The 18,819-nt window shown below is 37.7% G+C and overlaps 2 protein-coding genes across 7 annotated transcripts in view; one reads left to right on the top strand and one right to left on the bottom strand.

Moving 5' to 3' along the window:
- The window catches only part of LOC144638194 (leucine-rich repeat-containing protein 42-like), a 53,058-nt gene that overhangs the window by 15,857 nt on the left and 18,382 nt on the right, over positions 1-18,819 (bottom strand). The window contains exons 5-6 of one of the 4 annotated variants that reach the window (XM_078497397.1): positions 12,117-12,157; positions 7,523-8,743 (exon numbers count right to left, since the gene is read on the bottom strand). The exons of 1 other annotated variant lie outside the window; for it this stretch is intronic. The gene's annotated coding sequence lies outside the window, so the exon portion shown is untranslated. Of the gene's footprint in view, positions 1-524; positions 948-7,522; positions 8,744-11,813; positions 12,158-18,819 lie in introns of those variants that run through there. 2 more of the 4 variants (XM_078497396.1, XM_078497395.1) reach the window with 2 other exon arrangements.
- LOC144638140 (uncharacterized) overlaps positions 1-18,819 on the top strand; it is a 32,543-nt gene that overhangs the window by 3,427 nt on the left and 10,297 nt on the right. Inside the window, exons 2-3 of one of the 3 annotated variants that reach the window (XM_078497330.1) lie at positions 11,164-11,251; positions 14,167-14,373. In XM_078497330.1, the coding sequence (XP_078353456.1) occupies positions 14,320-14,373 (54 nt within the window). In that variant the 5' untranslated portion in view covers positions 11,164-11,251; positions 14,167-14,319. Of the gene's footprint in view, positions 1-11,163; positions 11,252-14,166; positions 14,374-14,421; positions 14,947-17,561; positions 17,876-18,819 lie in introns of those variants that run through there. The other 2 variants (XM_078497332.1, XM_078497334.1) reach the window with 2 other exon arrangements.

Below are 18,819 nucleotides of genomic sequence, written 5' to 3' on the forward strand. Positions count from 1 at the left end.
GCACTACGTCGTTCTCACTTAGAAAAAGTGTGTAACGACAGATTTTCATATTAAGCGAGGAAGATTTATTGGCCCGTTTCAAACAATAATTGCTATCTGCTTTCGTACTGAAACCTTCAATATCAAACAGTTTCAATGCAAGATTAGAATTGTTCAAATTCTACACATTTTTATCAATTAAACCGAGCTGTATCGAAAATATAACACATTACGATATAGTATCATGATGGAAGAACTGAAGTGTTTTTTTTTTCCACTCCATCTACGGTCCTTGCAAATTGCCGATGTAGTATTGAAACTTTCCTAACAGTCTGCACGCGTTGCAGCCCTACGTTTTTGCGTAATATCGAGCTTGACAACTACGGTAGCATGCATTACAAACATAGCAAACTTGCATTACAAACTTTCAAACATAATTTTAATTCAACGAATTGACTTGACAATTAATGTGGTTATATTTAGAATGCTGATTGATGACGCTTTTTCCTTGCTCCCGAGTAGAGTGATTAAGATAAGAGTAAAATTTTAACTTAAGTAGTGTTTGCTATAAATTAGGTATAGCCTAGTGTCAACACCAGCCTAGTGTTGCATGAAAAAAACAAAAAACAAAAAAATACAGAAAATAAAATGATTACGCAAATGGCGCCTAGCGTGAGTTTGACATTCGAAACATTTACAGGGGTCAAAAACGCCACTTTTTATGATGTGAGAATTGATCTTTACCAAAAGTTATTTAGTAAAGGCTAAGAAATACACTAAAAAATATATCACAGCATACCACTGAAAAGCACTGTATAACTGCATTTTTTTCAATTAGTCGCCATTACACTAATGAGCTAATGTTTGCTTCAGCAGTGTCCTAAAACCGTTGATGCTATTAGCTTGTTGGTTCTCGCCTTGCTGCGAGGGTTTTTCTCCGGGTTCTCTCGATCTGGTTTTCCTCCTTCCTGAAAAACCAACATTTCTAAATTTCAGTTCGACCAGGATAGAGGACCCGCATGAAAACCAGCTACGGCTGACGTGGCTTCCTCTCTAAATATTGTAGTTTATTATTGTAGCTTACCAAAAGCAATTGCAAACTCTAAAATTGCTCACTGTCTCAAAAGAAACCACTTAAAACACTTGTTTAGTCTGTGTAAATTATCAAATCTCAAGACGATATTCACTTGCCGACGTAAATTACTTCTGAAAAGCATCTCATAAAGCTAATTTTACTTCTCAACGAGAAAATCACTTACAAATGGTTTAAAAACAGTGTTTTTTAGTTTATTAATATTTTAAGTGCGTTTGTTTCGATTCTAAATATAAAATAAGAGGTAGTGTTATGACCTCTTACCGGTAACCTTTTGATGTCCCGCCACACAAAAGTTTATCAGTCCCATGATGAAAATTTAAATTCTCTTTGCAGATTTTCAAACATTTATTTTAGTGTTAGTTCAGAGAATTTAGATAACATCAAGAAAACCTCTCGATTATGAGCTTCTTACAAGTTTGTTTGGCAGTGTATCGATTCTGTAAGCAGAAATTAAATTTTTATAACTCGTTAGAATGAGAAATGAGCCTCTTGTGAGCTGTCGTACTTTGTTAGCAGGGAGTAAAGTGGGTCTTGAGGGTGTCAATGAGGGTCAAAGTGTATCTTGCACGATTGTCTTACCTCACACGAAAGCCATTTAAGGTGGCTTAAATTTCCATTACAGAACAGTTACATTTTATATATTATGTTGATTATATAACCTGTATAACGCTCATTCTGATTGGACACCTGCGACTTTCAGCACAGTAATGACTTCACGCCAAATAACATAGCTTCATTCTAAAAACAAAATGGCTACTACTCTTTCACACACCACTAAGCCTGACGAGAGCACGCGAGGTTGAATGTTTGCAATTGGGAGAACATAGAAAGAAATTATGTGGCGCCTCTTTTTTTTAGAAAAACAAACCGTTACCAGCTGAATCAAACAAACTCTCATGTTTTCACGTACGCGCTTTTTTTTAACTTAGTGCGACTGGTATAAATAAAACTAAATGATTTATTTTTATACTTAGTACCTCTAGAGAGCTCTTTGAGTGATCATTACGACATTGCAAGACTATATAGATGTCACTCTGGGTTAAATATGTAATAACCTTCCATGAGTGTTTACGAGTGACGCACTTACACAAAAAAAATTGTCAATAAAGCACTCAAGTTTTAAATAATTTGAAGAATTGAGTTTCTAGTCAAGAATAACTTTTAAGAAAGCAGAGGTTTTGCTTCATTTTCATTCAGTCCAGCTATAAAAGAAACATCCGAGATTCGAAAAAGAAAAATTCATCGCGTACCGGAGAAACAACCAATCAGAGCACTGTATAGCTTACGTCATCAGAATGGAATTCTTCGATTCGTATTTCAGTCGTCCCTCTCCGACGCAGTGATGGATATGAGCACATGGTGAGAGGTCAGTCTTGTTTAACGCAGGCTTATCTAGCAACTTAGAACACATTTTTTGTATGTCCCATTGCTATGTCATGGGGATTTCGCAGATTGTTGGTCTAACTGTTCTGAAATTAGTGGTAGGCAACTAAACCCATAAAAGATATTATCTTTGAAATAATAATAATAATAATAATAATAATAATAATAATAATAATAATAATAATAATAATAATAATAACAATCGAATGTTTATCCAGGATAGCCCTTCAGTATATGCGTATTGTTATCAACGGGGGCCTTGTTATTAAAAAAAAAAAAAAAATTTTTTATTTAAAAAATCCCCCACTCTTTTCTAAAAAAAAATTTTATATTTATTTTTTTTTAATTTAAAAAATAAAAAAATAAAAAGCATCTAAAGGAAGATATAACCTTAATTTGCGGATAAAAATCAACTTACAGCTACAAACATCGCTTTTCTTGATGCGGAAACAACTTTAAAACGTTAGCCTAACTTTTTCAAGTTGCAATCCGTTTCCATCCAAGCCATCCGCAGCCAAAGACGCTTGTCAACAGTTTCAGTGTTCTAATATAGCATATTTTAATAAAAATGGACCATTATTTTTAGGTTTTTTTTTTAAACAAATATAAAATTGGCTGTTAAAAAATCTGGGAAAATTCGTGCGAATGAAGAGAAAATCTGTAGAAAAACGAGCCGTATAAGCGAGTATTTCCACAGCTCTTTCGAGTTCTGCCAAGCTTCCACGAGTGTTTTTATAACTCAGTAGAAACAAGGAAAGAAAGATGAGTCATCAACGGATACGCTTGAAATAGTTTTATGTTTCCATAGAGTCAAAGTATATGATTTCTAATGAAAATTTGGTATGGTAAATTTGAGAAAAGCAAATTACACTCTTTTTTAAATAAGAACGTCTTATTTTTGGCCGAGGCTGACTGTTCTTACTTTTTTTAAGATTCGAGCCCAAAATGTTCTTAAAATGCTCTTAGATTTTCAACTTTAAAAACAAAGTGGTATTGCAGTTAATTCATTCCTAGCCTGAAATGTACATGTTCACGTCAACAATGAGTGATGACAATGTTGGTTTCATGCAGGTCAGGATTTGAATAAAGATGTATTCATTTCGTCACTTACAACAAATAGGAAAAATAAAATTCGTTCTTAACCAAATTTCAGCCCGTGGGCACGTTCTTAGGATGTTCTAAGCTTTTGGCCTTTATTCAGCCTTGATGTTCTTGTAAAAATAGGCTCTTATATTAAATTAAAAAATAGTGAAAGTGAAAAAAGTAAATTAATAAAAGAAAAGTTGATCAACATATGACCAAGAATAATCAATAAGTTTATCAATAACACAGGGATTTAAGGCCAGGCGGCTAGTTTTGACAAAATTAGGTCCAGTAGAAAAAGGCACACATACAAGAACGAGAGGTTAAAGCTGTTTTTATTATTTTATGCGTTTTCCAGTATTTTATTTAAGCTAAACAATTCTATGTTGTATGATTATTGTTCAAGGATCCTTTTAACTGATAGGCTTGTCTCAATATCTTATCTCTACCCTCGATTACTCTTTGCTATTTGTGGGTAAAGCTGCCTTGCAATCTCGGCGCGTGATTATTTGCACGATTAATAAAAAAAAATGTTTGAATGAATTGTAGTATTAATGCAAAATAAAGAAAAGGCTTCAAGGGGGCCAGTCATTAAAATCTGGGCGCCCCTTTTAATGCATTCTGACCCCTGACCTATGATGACGTTTTTGCCATTTTTCAATGTATCTGTAGTTGCGCAACAAACTAAAAGTAACAAAAAAGTAAGAAATGACATTAATTTGCATGTCTGTGGACTTATTAGAAGAGTCAAAGTCCGATAATATGATTTACAGGCATATTTATGGAAAAGAATAAACGTGAGTGCATGCACACTCCTCAGTTAAGTCTCCTTTTTGCAAATTTGCTCATGAAAATCATTTGGCAATGAGTTTAAAGGGACAGTATCGCGAGAAATCTTCTAAGTTTTTGTGTGAACTGTGCTAGAATTATAAGATGCACTTGCCATTTTCCAGAATAGCATTTAAACAACAAAAGAAAGACATAAATTTATTTTCCAAGATGTAAATGAGCCGCAATCAATGGTTTTTTTATGTGATTTTGTTCGATTAACAATTCAAACTTGAAAACGTCGACGGCGCGACGTTTTCAAGTTTTAGGCCACTACGTTTCCTATCAGTCCGTGACCACAACACTATTTGACAATTTTAATAAATAGTAAAGTTTATTTTAGCAAGGCTAGGCCACTTTTAGTGGATTTCCAATTTATACCAACACCTTCATTGGATTTTCAGGTTGCCCTTATGGTTGGTGATACAGTGGAGCCCCGATTTCGATCCTCGATAACGATATTCCCGAATAACGATGAATTTCTATATCCCGGCAAGTTGCAGATTGTATGGGACGGACCCCGATCGACCGTTCCCGATACGAAGTTGCGGACCGGACGTCCTCCCGATCGATTCGCCCACGACTCAGACTCTGAGTATTGTGTCTTTCTCTTCCTCTCCTGCAGCAGTACGGACCCGCCGTCGATCCCGCTCGTCGCGTCGCCGATTCGATACTGCTTCCTTGGCATCGATATCGGGGTTCCACTGTACTACCCCTTTAAAGAATGAAAAGAAATCGATTTACCAATAAACATACGAAAAAATTAAAACGTGATTCCAAGAACGTTTTCCAGTACAAAGTTAAGCCACACCTCTCAAAAGTGATGAGTAATTTATTACAATAAAAGGCGGCGAAATCATTAATCAAATAATTAAAAAAAAAAATAATTGACTGGCTTTGTTTCAAGCCACGTTTGTATTATTTTAAATCATGAAATTTTCCGCGAACTGACCTATTGTAGTTTTGGTGTAGTCATGATTACAAGCAAACCGGTCTTAATAACCTGTTTGCAGACTTCAAACAATCGTGATCGATCTCAGGCCGCATGCAGTAAAAAAATGCTGTCTTAGACACAAATGTTTGGTGTACCAAAGTACGAAATTTAATAATCTTTAAACACAAGTTTGAAGAATTGAATTTGAAAAAAAGTTTGAGATCATAGGAAATCTAGCCAAATTAGTTTCATTTTTGTCAGGTAACTTGTCCAAGCGAGGATGACTAACGAAGACAATAGGCAGTATATTTCAATTTGAACAAACTTGAAAACTCCAGCCCGAGGCTATCACTTTGCAACATATTTTGTTATAACGAGGAATGTTGCTGTTTTTACTTGTAATGTTATTATTCCTTAAATTCAAGAAAAAATTTTTGCATGTTTAATGTGTTTTTTTGCATATCTGCCTCCTTCCTGTATTCCAAACCAACAAACATTAAAAATAATTAAAGTAAAGAGCCCACAATCTTACTGATAACTGACAAAAACTATCTTATCAGTAAATATTCACAGTGGCAATATGAAAAAATACACACGGACAGTCGATGTTTGGCCGTCGAGTTATTGAAAAGCAGGCCCAATATTCCCTTAATTAAGTTGTAGCATTTTATTTTCATGGTTTCCGATACTTTAGAGGACCCAGTTTCAAAGTTCAGACTGATCCACGTGATAATATTGTAGCAAAAGGCAAGACGCGCAAAGCTCTTGCCAAGCTCACTTAAGCATTTTATCTGCTCCATTAGCTTGTAAACTGTCCTCCTAAGCTGCACGAGAGATTTGAGCAGACTTTTAGAATTAACAGCTTCTCTTGGATAGCCTCATGCGAGACTTTTTGGAATTTTCCAGACGACTTTTAGCCCTGTTTTTGCAGTTATGTCTGCAGAACACATTTCGTGTCAATGTGATCGCTTCGTTTCCAAAATAGAAGTTGCAATATCATCCAAAAAGAAAAGGGTAGAAATTAATGAGACACATTAACTGCCAATCATTAGTTTCTATGACAACGGACATAATACTGAGTCACTTGTGGAACACTTGGCTTTTGATAGCTAAAGCTAATTTTAGATTCAGGAGCGAGACTTGAATTGAAAACGACCAATATAATTTGAAAGAAATTATTGAGTTGAGATTAATATTGACGGTGTTTTAAAGTTGTTAAGGGCCTCTTTAAAATCGTCAAGTGTAAAATTTTAATTACAGAGAAAGCTATAGCTCATTAGCACACTCACGAGTGCTTACGAGTGATTCATGTCAAACGATCAGTATTAGAGATTTTTTGAAAAAGAAATCTGGGCGTGCATCGGAATCGATAAGTTACTCGTTAATTTACACCAGAAAAAAAGGTTTTTAGTAGTGCAATTGCCGCTTATCAGTACGTGAATCGAACTTTACTGTTGATGTACACACGCATATTAGCTTGTACGCGATCAAGGCTCTATACAGGCGTAGATAATGACCCTGCGAAACCGCAAGTGCTTTATAGACGATAACTTTGTAAAATCTAGTGAAAACAAGCTCACAAGCAGCTCAATAAGGACCAAATAAGGTTATGATGCATCGCTGCTCACTTATGCAACACTTGAGTGATATAGAACTTGTTTGACGAAACCTCATCGACATTGCCGGTTTATGCACCGTCATAATGGACTATAAATTCAATAGTCAGGTCAAGTGACAGCCAAGTCATTTTCTTCAAAAGTGAAGATGCTGTGCTCTCGGCTTAATTTAAATAACAAAACAGTTTTAACGAATCAGAGAAGCATCACGGGCAAAGTTCAACTTCAGTCTAACTCTTATACTGCAAAACTGTACCTTTTTTTGCGTTAAATCATGCAAACAAAGCCTCTGAAAAAATGTATAGTACATAAGTAGGAAGTGTATGAATGCGAGAAGTTGTTTGCACGTTGCCTTTTTGAAATTTAACCAGTTTATCAAAATCTTATAACTGACGAGGTTTTCTGAAATACTTGCCTATAAACTTTGATTTATACCTAAAACATCCAAATGCTTAATGTTGTGTCTAAGAATTTGGTTACACAACAATCTTTATTCTTTTTAAGTACTGTTATTAACCACTATCTTAGCTAGCTGAGAAGGATTAAGACATTTTTTCTCATCTCGGTTTTTTAAAAAGCCTGGCCAAACGCTATGTTAATATTATTTCTAACAATTTGGTTGCACAACAATCTTTCTTGTAAAGTGCTGCTTTTGACCACTCTCTAAGCTAGCTGAGAAGGATTAGAACATTTTTTCTCATCTCGGTTATTTTTAATGCCTGGCTAAACGCTATGTTAATATTATTTCTAACAATTTGGTTACACATCAATCTTTATTATTGTCAAGTGTAGCTATTGATCACTCCCTAAGCAAGAAGAGAAGGATTAAGACATTTTCTTATCTCGGCTACTTTTAAGGCCTAGCTGAACGGATTCGCAAGCAGACCCAACCTCGGTGAAAACTTTCGGGTCAAATTTGCAAAAGTCGAGGCAAGTTTTCCATCCGTTTGGCCACCCAACGGATCAATCGCTACATTTTGACCGCGCGGGACTAAGCCCGTATACTTCAAATAGTTTTTTTTGTAACTTCCGTGCACTTGCGAGTAAACTCGCGAGTCCGTTTGCCCACCCAACCAAAGTGTGTACGCAAGTTCAACTTAACACTTGGGCCTTCCTTTAACCAGAGCCTTTTAGGTCTAACTGAGCCCTTTACAAAGTGCTCCAGTAACCGTGGACTAAGGTCAATTGTAAAAACAAAATATTTCAGTCTTTGCTCGAAAAGGGACAAACTTTTGTTAATATTAGTATAATATAAAAGACCCTCACAAACGTAATATACAAGAAAAATAAGAGCTACTGGAGTCCACTGCATTGGTATGCATATAATAACGGACTACTGGGCAAAAAGCCAGTTACAACAAGGACTTGAATTAGTATCAAGCTTGCCACTAACGCGTTCGGTATAGGCTGCAGACGTTCTCGCTTTACAAGAGGTCATTCGAGCCGCAAACACGAGTGAATTGAGCTCCCTCACAGGTAAAAAAAAGTTCTAATTTAGAGGCCATTAGGCGTTGGCCTGACCGCAAAGTACTAGTTAGTGCATTGGAATACGGATCGACAGGTCCGGATTCGAAGTCTGGCCAGGGTCTTTGAGTTGTGTTCTTGGGTAAGACGGTTACTCTCACAGTGCCTCTCTCCACCCGGGAGCATATATAGGTACTGGCGAATTGTTGGGGGCAACCTGACAGAATGCTGGGGCCGGAGTAACCTGTGTTGGACCAGCATCCCATCCAGGGGGAGTAGCAAAACTCCTAGTCGTTTCGTACCACAGAAAGGCTTTTGGGCCATCTGGCTTCGCTTCCGACCCCATTAGGATTTTGGATCCTATATTAGGAATGAAGTTGAACAAGAGGTATTAGATGAGCTGTGCTTTTTTGCTGGAAGTTGTGCAAGAGAGATAGAGAAAGAGAAAGGGGAGGGGGGGGGGAAGGGGACGGTAGTTTCTCCCCAAAACATCCATAGATCTATAGCGTGAAACTGTCCAAGGTCAAAAAATGCGCTGGCCATGGGCTTTTGCTTGACTGTCACTAGAGACAGGCTAATACAAGGCCATTCAGGGGATCTTTCTAGAAACATACACAAACTAAGCCCAAACCACAAGGTCCGCTACAAAGAAAGGCATTTTTTCAAGGAAGTCGCGTTAATACAAAGTAGTTCTTAGTAAACGGAACTCGAACTCAAGAGCAGCTTACGAGCTTTCCAGAAACTATTTACAAATTAAAGCCCATATAAACGTTAATATCTAGTTTAGAGGTATCGGAACAAACTTTGTCTGAGTACCGATAAGATGCTTACTCGATGTCGAACGCTGGAAGGTTCTAGAATGTTTATTTCGGTAGGGTTTGATTGACCAGTGAGTGGGGTAAGGAAAACTTCAATGGGTTTCCATACTGGACCGCGTTGTGTTGTTCACAGTTTAGATCGCTGACAAAATTGATTAAAACAAAGCAATATAAAGGAATTACAGAAAACAACGGAATTAAAAAGTTTTGGGTTTTTCGTTCACTTCCTTGGTGTATCATTCACACTACTTTGTTTAAAACAGGAAAATTGATACCAAAACTGAGATACACAACGGCATCACATTGAAATTCGGCGACTACATCTGTGAATTTTTTACCGGGTTGATGCTCTTTAATAGTTGAGTTTCTCACGCAAGCCAATGAGAAAACATTCCGAAGTATTTGCTGCCCAGAAAGTCAAAAAGAACTAAACGAATCGTATAATAAAGGATTACGGACTCAATCCTTAAGTAAATTTCGACTAGAAAACGCACGATAAAATGAGAAATGTCATAAGGTGTGAAGAATACTTGAGCAGATTTATAGAGCATATTGCACTTGGTCCTTCACTCGAAGAGTATTTTAAAATAATTTTTGCGGTTACATGTCTGAAAGTGTCATGAATTAGGCGATGTCAACCTCTTAATCAAAAAATACACCGGAAAGGGAGCTAACCAAACTGAATAAGTGTTTTAAAAGCCTCGGGTCTATTTATATATAATATTTAGGTAATAGCGTTGAACTTTTGATAAGATCTCTGCCGTCCACTTAAGTTTAAGTCACGTTCCTCTGAGAAGTACGTGACACTCAGGTCGAATCTCTGAAACCATTGTTTACAAAGATATTGCTTTAGAGCAGATTTTTAACCATTTTCGTGAGAACTGAACAAGTTTAAACGCCATTAGTTTCTAATCCTTCAGTTTGCGTCGGGTTTTAGCAATCCACGTACTTGGATGTTGAGTTTGAAAGAAGATTGATTTTTAATTGTTGCGATAATCCTTTCATTACACTTGCGTGCTTATTCCGTGTGGAATATCACGGAAAACAGTTAAAGATCGAGAAAAATCACCTCACAGGAAGTTTTGTGCTTTGACCTGTATGCTCCAACAAACTACCAACAACATCAAACATCCAAATACCAAGGTCTTGAAAACTTCCCAGTTGATAAAACGAAACAAAATTTCGAGCGAAAACGGAAATGGGAGGCAACCACTCAAGTGCTTAAGAATGAGCTTACAATTATTCGTCATTAACTGGGCGGAGTTCCGAGGCATTTTACACGTTCCTTCATGTAAAACGTTTACAATTTTTCGCCTTGACTCCACACGAAGATTTTGTACAACAGTTGTATAGCTAAACGTCTTTAGAACTGGTATTTGCGCTTGTAAAAGTGTGCAGCTCTCTTTGCGTGCGATATGGCCTGATATTTGCCCGTTGTTATTAACAATGGGAGAGAAAGGAATATAAAGAAAAAAATATCTGCCCGAAATCAATTTAATAACCATCAATTGAAAACCACAAACAATAGCAGTTACACCTTTTGTTGCAAGGCCCTACGAGTCAAAGTTTACTGGATATTGCGGGTTAAAGTTCTATGAGTCGTTCGTCTAGATTTTCCCACTCCCCGTTTCTTGCTCCAAAGCCGGAGTCGATTTTACAATTTTTCCAGGTACGTAGACCGGAAAAGACAAAAGAAATATCATCAAAATATGTCCTTGCTGTCATTCAAGTTTTGGCAATAGTGTTTTCAAAGCAAATATAATCGCAGTTTTTTTTGGGGCTTATCCACTTGGAAAATTTCTAAGCTGCAACCTTATTGACTTTCGTACAAAGAGCTTTTTTGCACAAGCCGGACATTTGATACGTAAAACTAACGTACTAAGTCGAGTCCTTCAGCTCACAGGAAATACTTGGAAGTGTATTTAACGTTGTTTAGTAAATATTCATTTGTTTCTACAACAGGAGACGACGAAAGACAACTGAGAAAAGAGTGAACAGCAACAGTTTGACAAACTGCACTGAACAACTGGGAATTAGAAGCTTTTGGAAGGTGAGAAAATGAAACTATTTTAGACCGGTAATGCACCTAAACGGGCTAAATTATAACGGACCCATAAAAACTTAATCAGTTTTGATCATACCTAAACAAAATTTATCTAACAAATCGTCATCTCAAGATGAAACGTGAAAATTTAACGTGTTAAGAGTTTAATATAGGATGTCTTATGGTTCAGTATTCTTTAGATGATATCAGAGCGTTTTGACTTTCCAATATTAATAATTGAGCATAAAAAAGACTAAAAGCGTATATAGTGGTTCGTACAGCCAACACTTAAAGTAACTTCACTTTCTGTAGCATAAAGCGACTTCGAGTATTGCTGTGTATACTCTCTCTGGGAGGGGGTGAATGGGAGCTCCGCCGATAAGTCACAATTTAATGACCGATCCGTCGATCCGTTGTATTTATGACCAAATTCGATTGAGGATCCGAATCTGTAATATGCTCTGAATCCGAAATCTGGGCCAAAATAGAGTCAAAATCCGTCGATTCTTTTTCCTATTCACCCCCCTCCTCTGGATCGGATGCTAGTCCATCACAGTTTACCTAAAGCATTTTGTCAGTCATTGGCCCAACAATTTGCCAGTACTCATTTTATTGCTGAATATACAGAAAGGTACTACTGAAAAGAGTAAAAACAGTGCCTGCTTAAGAACACCAGACGCAAAAACTTGGACCACCCTCGAGATGAGATGAATTTTTAGAAGGGTCTTTGACAAATCAGACCGCCGAAGAGTGATTGAATCTGCTTTTTATATTCGAGAGTGGTCCAACACATGCAGACAAGGCAAACTATGGTGCTGAAAATTTCTCATCTACATGTATAAGAAAAAATAAACACTTTTGTATGACATACCCAGTGGTAAAGGCACTGTATGGAGTGTTTCCCTCCGACAACTTAAAAGCAAAAACAGAGAACAGAGAATTGGTGATCATTTTCTCAGATAGTTTAGTTGCTCGTAATCGAAAAAAGCTTTCTTTATTTCTTAAAAAAAAAAACACTTAAGGAGTACAAAACAAGTTTAAGAAAGTTAACTATAAACGCTCGCAGCTCCTCTGAACCTTACGGTACCACTTCTGCAGTGTCAGCCGGGGGGAGGGGGGGGGGGGGGGGGGAGGAAGGGAAGGTAGTTGTTTACCAGTGTGCCCATAATACACCACCCAATATGTCTCAAAAAATTCTCCACAAAAATTAAAAAAAAAATAGAAAAGCATCGTTTACTAAAACACCGATAATTCAGTGTAAATATACGGTATACCAAGTTTAAAATCCCCCTGTATACCGTTATACTGGCCGAGCCTGAACAAGACCAAGTTTGCCTCCCACAGTCAAGTAACTGTACTTATATAAGTAAAACCTCTTATAAACAAACTGTCTGACTATCTGGGTGGTCGCATAAGGGAGGTTCCACTGCACACAAAGATTTCAGTTCAACAACGGGCGCTGCTTGGAGTCACGTGACATAGAAAATGCCATGTTACACGACGTGACAAACGGAGAAATTCACACAGTGGCTATAACCACAAGATGAGGTTATATTCGTTAATTCCCACACAACAGTCACGTCTAAGGCCAAGGCAGACTCAAATGCGCATGCACTCTAGTGACAATGGAGCATTGATCGCTGAGTTCCAATCCCTAACCACAATCCTAAGAGCAGGAAACGCTTACTAAAGGTGGAACAAGGTGGAACTTCGAAGATACATTCTCCCACGTATTTTAAAAAAACCTTGAGTTAGAATTCATGTGGAAAATCGCAATAGTACCGATCGTAAAATAAAAAAACAAAATCAGAAGGTAGTGTAGCAGCTCTTGTAAGCTTGTAATTCAACTGGTCCTCTAGTGTAGTACTTGCTATTGTTTTTGTGGGCTAGGGGCATTTTTCCTGTTGTTTGTTCTATGGCTGTTCTCTCGAAGGGTAGCGAGTCATTCGTGCGAGACCTTGCCAGAACTGCAACACAGCCCAAAAAGCTAATTTTTTTTGACGTTTTTACACACTACAGTCTTGCACAGTTGCGCAACTTGTTGGACGTCTGTTAGTTAATTTGTATATTACTCAACTAATTGGCCAGTCATTCAGTCGTGCCTAAGGCCAATGACAACCGAGGAAATCGTTAAAAACTAAGGAACACGTTTTAGTCGTTTCTAGCTGAGTCATGCCAAAGTACGTTTGCAAAAGGCGGCCATGCCTCAGGGCACGGGGAAATCACGTGTCATGCACCGTAATGAGGTATTAATGAGCTATAATTAAGTATTTATCCGTCACTCGGACTTGAAGGGTTTCAAGATGCCTTAATCGTCAAGAATCGACGCGAAATGGAAATACCATGCCTATTATTGGAGAGCTTAAGAAATTTAGAAGTGTAAAGCGGCCTTCACACGTTAAACTATTGGCAAACTCAAGTTGGTGTGTGTGACGACGCAACAACGGCAAACAAGTGGCCAACTGTTGGCGACAAAATAGAACTTGTCTCTCTATTCTCACCAACAGTTTGCCAACTGTAGTTTGTCGTGAGAAGGCTTTATTTTTAAGTACAGAGTGGATATACAGGCAATTCAAGTGGAGGACTATTTTTGAACATGAAACAGGAATTAGCCGTCAAGATTGTATTGTTGTTATACGAGAATTAAGAAATAAAGGAAAAAACCAGTGACACAATAGAGTGGTACACCTAAGTTTATTAAGAAATTTGTTGGTACTCAGTTAACACTCAGTGTAAGGAAAATGAAACTTCTTTTTTAAGAACTACCGCATAGCGCGCTTGGATATTGAACAGTTAATAAACTTGTTTGTTAAACCTTACAAGATTTTCCCCAGTAGCGAAATATAATTACCTCAAAAAACTTAACCCAAAAAATGTCTAAAATGCTCATCAAGTACATTGCATGTGCTAATATCTTGCAGATATCGAGCAAGTTTCTACAGAACGCAGTTCCTGAGAAAAAACATCGTTCAAGTGCCTTCGCTGCTTGGTAGAAGAAAAAAAAAACTCGCTTAACTGTTAATTCAAAGAACGCCGCCGACACATCGCTGGAGTAACAAAAAGAAGAGAAAGCCATGAAAGTTGAAAAAACTGAAATGGATGCTGTATTGGAATCTATTCTCCAAACGGTAAGAACCCAACAAAAGGCACTTTACTTGCAACTTCTTGTGTTGTTTTTGAAGGGTTTTCCTGCAATTGATCGCGATTTCTTTGAAATGGCTTTTTTTGTCTATGGAATCTTTGATCAGTGACTATGCAAAAGGTGAAATTGCCTTTCGTGCATGAAAAGTAATTACACGAACGCCCTCGAAAGCGTCTGCACGCGATTCTTGCCTCAGGTGCACGCGGTCAGCTTGAGAACAAGGAAAAAATGACGCAAAACGACCGAACAATTTAACAATTTAACAGCACTAGAATTAACCAATAAACTAGAGACTTATGTAGTTATACGCTCTATCGATCGCACTCTCAGTAATTAGTAATATTTTTAGATATTTAATTACTGTGGATAAAAAGGAATATAGGGCTGTAACCATTACACGAGAGAGATTGGGGCACGCGAGCGAATGATTCAAATGCAAATGTAACCGGCTTTTTTAATTACTACATAAATGAGTGACAGTTGCGACTAGCACTTAGTGTAGAGAGCGACCTAGTCTAGTAACATGCAGCTCCTTGCCAGTGTTGAGTCGTCCGATAAGGTAGGGAAAGAACTGTTTTGAACACTTCATTCCATAACAGTAGTACAAAACCGACACTAAACCTCGAACAATTTCTGTACATTAAGGCAAGCCTCTGATTTTAACAAACCTATTTCGCTGCATTTTATATCTGGCATTTTGTAGATAAAACCGAACAAAGCTAGTTTTGTTACATTTGCGAGTAATTTAAGCGTAATGCCAATAATTGTAAGAGAGAATCGATCGCGAGACTTGATTTTATAGTTTTAAGTTCAAACGAGTGTATACTACCTATGTTAATTTTGGTTCTAAATCTTTTAACAGAGTTGGCAAAGTTAAGTTAAGTTTATAGGACCTTCAAGACACTTGTTTGCAGTGGATTTATAGAGTCACAATAATACAAGTGTGCATGGAATTAGAGAGCGCCCAAGTTGAACACGCTAGTAGTTCGTGTCAGTTTTTGCTAGAAGATTTATTAACACAAAAAGGAAAGCTCAAATTGTAGAATCTTCAGATAAACCGCTTTGCAGCGGGAGTTTCAATAGGATTAATTCCTTGAAGCACCAATATCTGGGTTACTCGCTAATTAGACCAGGGAACTTTAAATTTCTACTGAGAAGTCGATACTTGCCTGTCCTCGCAACAAAATATCAGCTCGCTTAACTTGATAAGTGAAAATATAAAATCTGAGTTCGTTCTACTGATGCCTAAAATAATTGTTCCCTCGGGAAAGTTTTCTTGCGCAAAGTACGTAAAGGAAACTGAATCAAGTGGGGTCATGCAATGGAAAACTTTGATTTTTCGATAAATATTGCGAGTCTAGTGAAATGTGTTAAAATAATAAAAAGATGTATCAAGTCACTTTGATTTACTAATAGATGATACGATAGACTTTCAAGAACACACAAGTTAATTTTAGTCACGAATGACTAAGGGCTAAAGAGGCTTGCCTGACTTTTAACAAGGTGACCAATATAGCAATTTTAAGGGTTGAGCTAAAAGTTCAACTTCACGCATCGAGTTTTTAGAGAGCATCGCACTCAATCACGGACGATATAAAGTCTACCAAAACATGCACGCGGTTCTGTTCCACATTAATTCGTCTAAAAGTGTTGAAAAAACCTTTTCAAATGCAACTGCCAAAAAACCGTGCCCTCCCCTGTGAATTCACCAAGTTTGTCTAACCGTGCACAACTATGCAAATTTGCGCGAATGATTATCCGTTCCAGCTATGACGTCATTACGCACTTGAGTCACATCCGGGAGTAAATGACGGTCTGAGACAGCACCTCACGAAAATGCAGCAAAGTGCAGCGTACTGCAATGCAACAGTGAAATGGCGCTGAGTTTCAATTGGTTAATCAAATCCCCCACGTTGTGTAAAATCGGGAGAACAAACATGATAAGATAGATCGTACAGATAAGATAGCTGAAGGTACGGAAAACGCGCGGTCAAGATACGGTTACACGAACCGACCGTGACTCGGCTATTTTAGATTTAAAGTCGCTTTGTTTAAAGGCAAATTTTTCGCTTGGTAGACTTGACACTGAGACATTCACTAAAGCGGAAAGCGATGAGCCAATAACACAAAACGCAAGCCATGTGCTAAGTCATGGTTTCGATGGTTTTGATTATTCAAAGTCCATTTCAATAAATAAAACAAATTTGTCTGCTAAGCAAAGTCATGTTCAGCAAAGCGAATGCCAAAAAGGTCGATCGCGGAAAACTACGCTTATCAAGAATATTCAAAGAGCGGAAGCTTTTAAGAAGCCGGCTAGATTCGATCGGAACTCTCGCAGCGAATTCATTCCCTAAGTACTCTCAATACTATTGGAAAAAATAAATGAGTATTCACTCTTTAGGCAAGCTTTTATGCTCACGGCGAGCCTTAATTTCACGCTTTAACTGTAGAAGCAGCACCGAGACATGTTAATTTTTTTTTTTGACGAAAAGACTTTTTTGTTCGTAGCTGCATACAGAATGGTGTCACTTACATTTTTTTTTCCATGAGAGAAATTGAACGGGAAAAATGGTTGCAGGCATATTCATGCTCAGAGCAAGTTCCGGCGGATTATTAAAAGAATCCGGAGTAAAACGCAAAGCTCTGCTTGTTTCAATTTCATCTTGTCGAAGCATTGCGCCATGATTTGACCCACTTTTTCTTTTGAGTGGGTTTTCAGAAACCAGCCAATCACGAACGCCGAAAACATAGAAGCCACTTCAGTGTTTATTATTCAAGAAGACGGTGTTTTGAAAAACACCACCGAAAATAGCATGAATTTTAACTCAAAAACACAAAACAACTGAAATTAGAACGACTGGATTCTAATGGGAATTTTATGTCTGAGGCAAACCGAACTCAGCACTTGACCGAACCAGGGTATGTGCATTGTATTACTTTACTTAATGTGTTTTCAGTTGGATGAGCTTCAGGGCTAGGCGCATTGTGCAAAGTTTTTTCACTGTAGAGGAAAAACAGATTTTTGTTTTGCTCCTCTCGAGGCAAGCGCGTGAAAAAAATATCCAAAAGGCGCGACGAACGTAAGCAGTCTAAATAAATTTGCGTATTTCCCAAACTAACGGAGTTTTTGTAGGCTTGAACAGCAAATATCAAGGACTATTGACATACGAAAAATTATCAAAAGAGAGATTATTAAGGCCGTAATGTGCGGCTAGCCAATGCTTTTATCTTTTTTTAAGCGAATCTAGTCACACATATCCGAACCTTACCGCATGCGCCGGAAACGTTTTTTGGCGAAATGATACTTCTTGTTAGTTCAAGGTTTCCGTCGTTGGCATGAGATATAAACCATATGCCGGTCAAATTCGACCTCGTATCGTCTGGCAGGGAAAATAAGCATCGGAGTACTATAACACTGCATGTTTCGTAGGACTTAAAAATCGTCGCGACATGGCGAAAAAGCAAGAGGGAATTTTTTAATACTTTAGGTAAGACTTCTTTCAAATTAGGCTGATTTTATAAAGTGCTAAGTCAATTAGTTCACAAGGTTTATAAGTGATGTTATCAACCGGGGACAGTGTAAGCTGTTACACGGCTTTTATCATAGCAGTTACATATCGACCTCGATGGCTGTACAGTACAGCACACTTTGCAAATACAACGAGTTCAACGCGTTTTTTTAAAAGGCATCAACCCGGCTCACAGATGCTTGAAATATTTTCGGCTTCCTGTCATGACCGAAGTGCCCAGAGTTTATTCTTCTCATTCTATGTAATTTAGCATGTACGTAAAGTGTAATTGTGTCACGAAGCAGAGTAGTAAAGACCCGTAAAGCAATTGTACAGCAACGAATGAAAGCAAACACGGCATTTTAACATTTTTCAAGGACGTCTGAAAGGTACTTTGCTTCTATTTTGATTCCATTCGCCTTAAGTTCCTTTTGATATTCACGAGGTCGGGCCAATAACAAAACCTAATTTTACATCCTTCGGCAATCGTAAAGCCATATCAGTGCCATGTCTAGTTAATTCGAAGCGAAAAGCAAGCCCGGAACTTTAAATACGCGAAACAAAGCTCGATTTTCGATAGGCTTATCATGGCACCCATCTGTTTCCATCTGTTTGTTAAAGAAGAGAAGTTTTAGTGGCGAAGCAAATATGTTTATTTGCGTTCGGCGCGAGCAGAAATCCATGTTTTCCTAGTGCGCGTTTTTAATGATCCGCCCGGCGGATGCAGAAGTTTCATTGGAAATAAAGCGGCCATTAACGAAGCGGATCTTGTATGAGGCGGTTTACTTTAATGGCTCGCTATCTGACTTTGCCAAAAGCAGAGGAGTGGTCATTTCAGAATAGCCACGGGGATATTGAATAATAAACTTATCAACCGGTCAGTCTGATATATTTTGATATGGTGTATGAGAGACCCAGAAAAT

This window comes from Oculina patagonica, chromosome 14, assembly GCF_052425735.1.
Source record: "Oculina patagonica isolate OP01 chromosome 14, crgOcupat, whole genome shotgun sequence".
NCBI classification, from domain to species: domain Eukaryota; kingdom Metazoa; phylum Cnidaria; class Anthozoa; order Scleractinia; family Oculinidae; genus Oculina; species Oculina patagonica.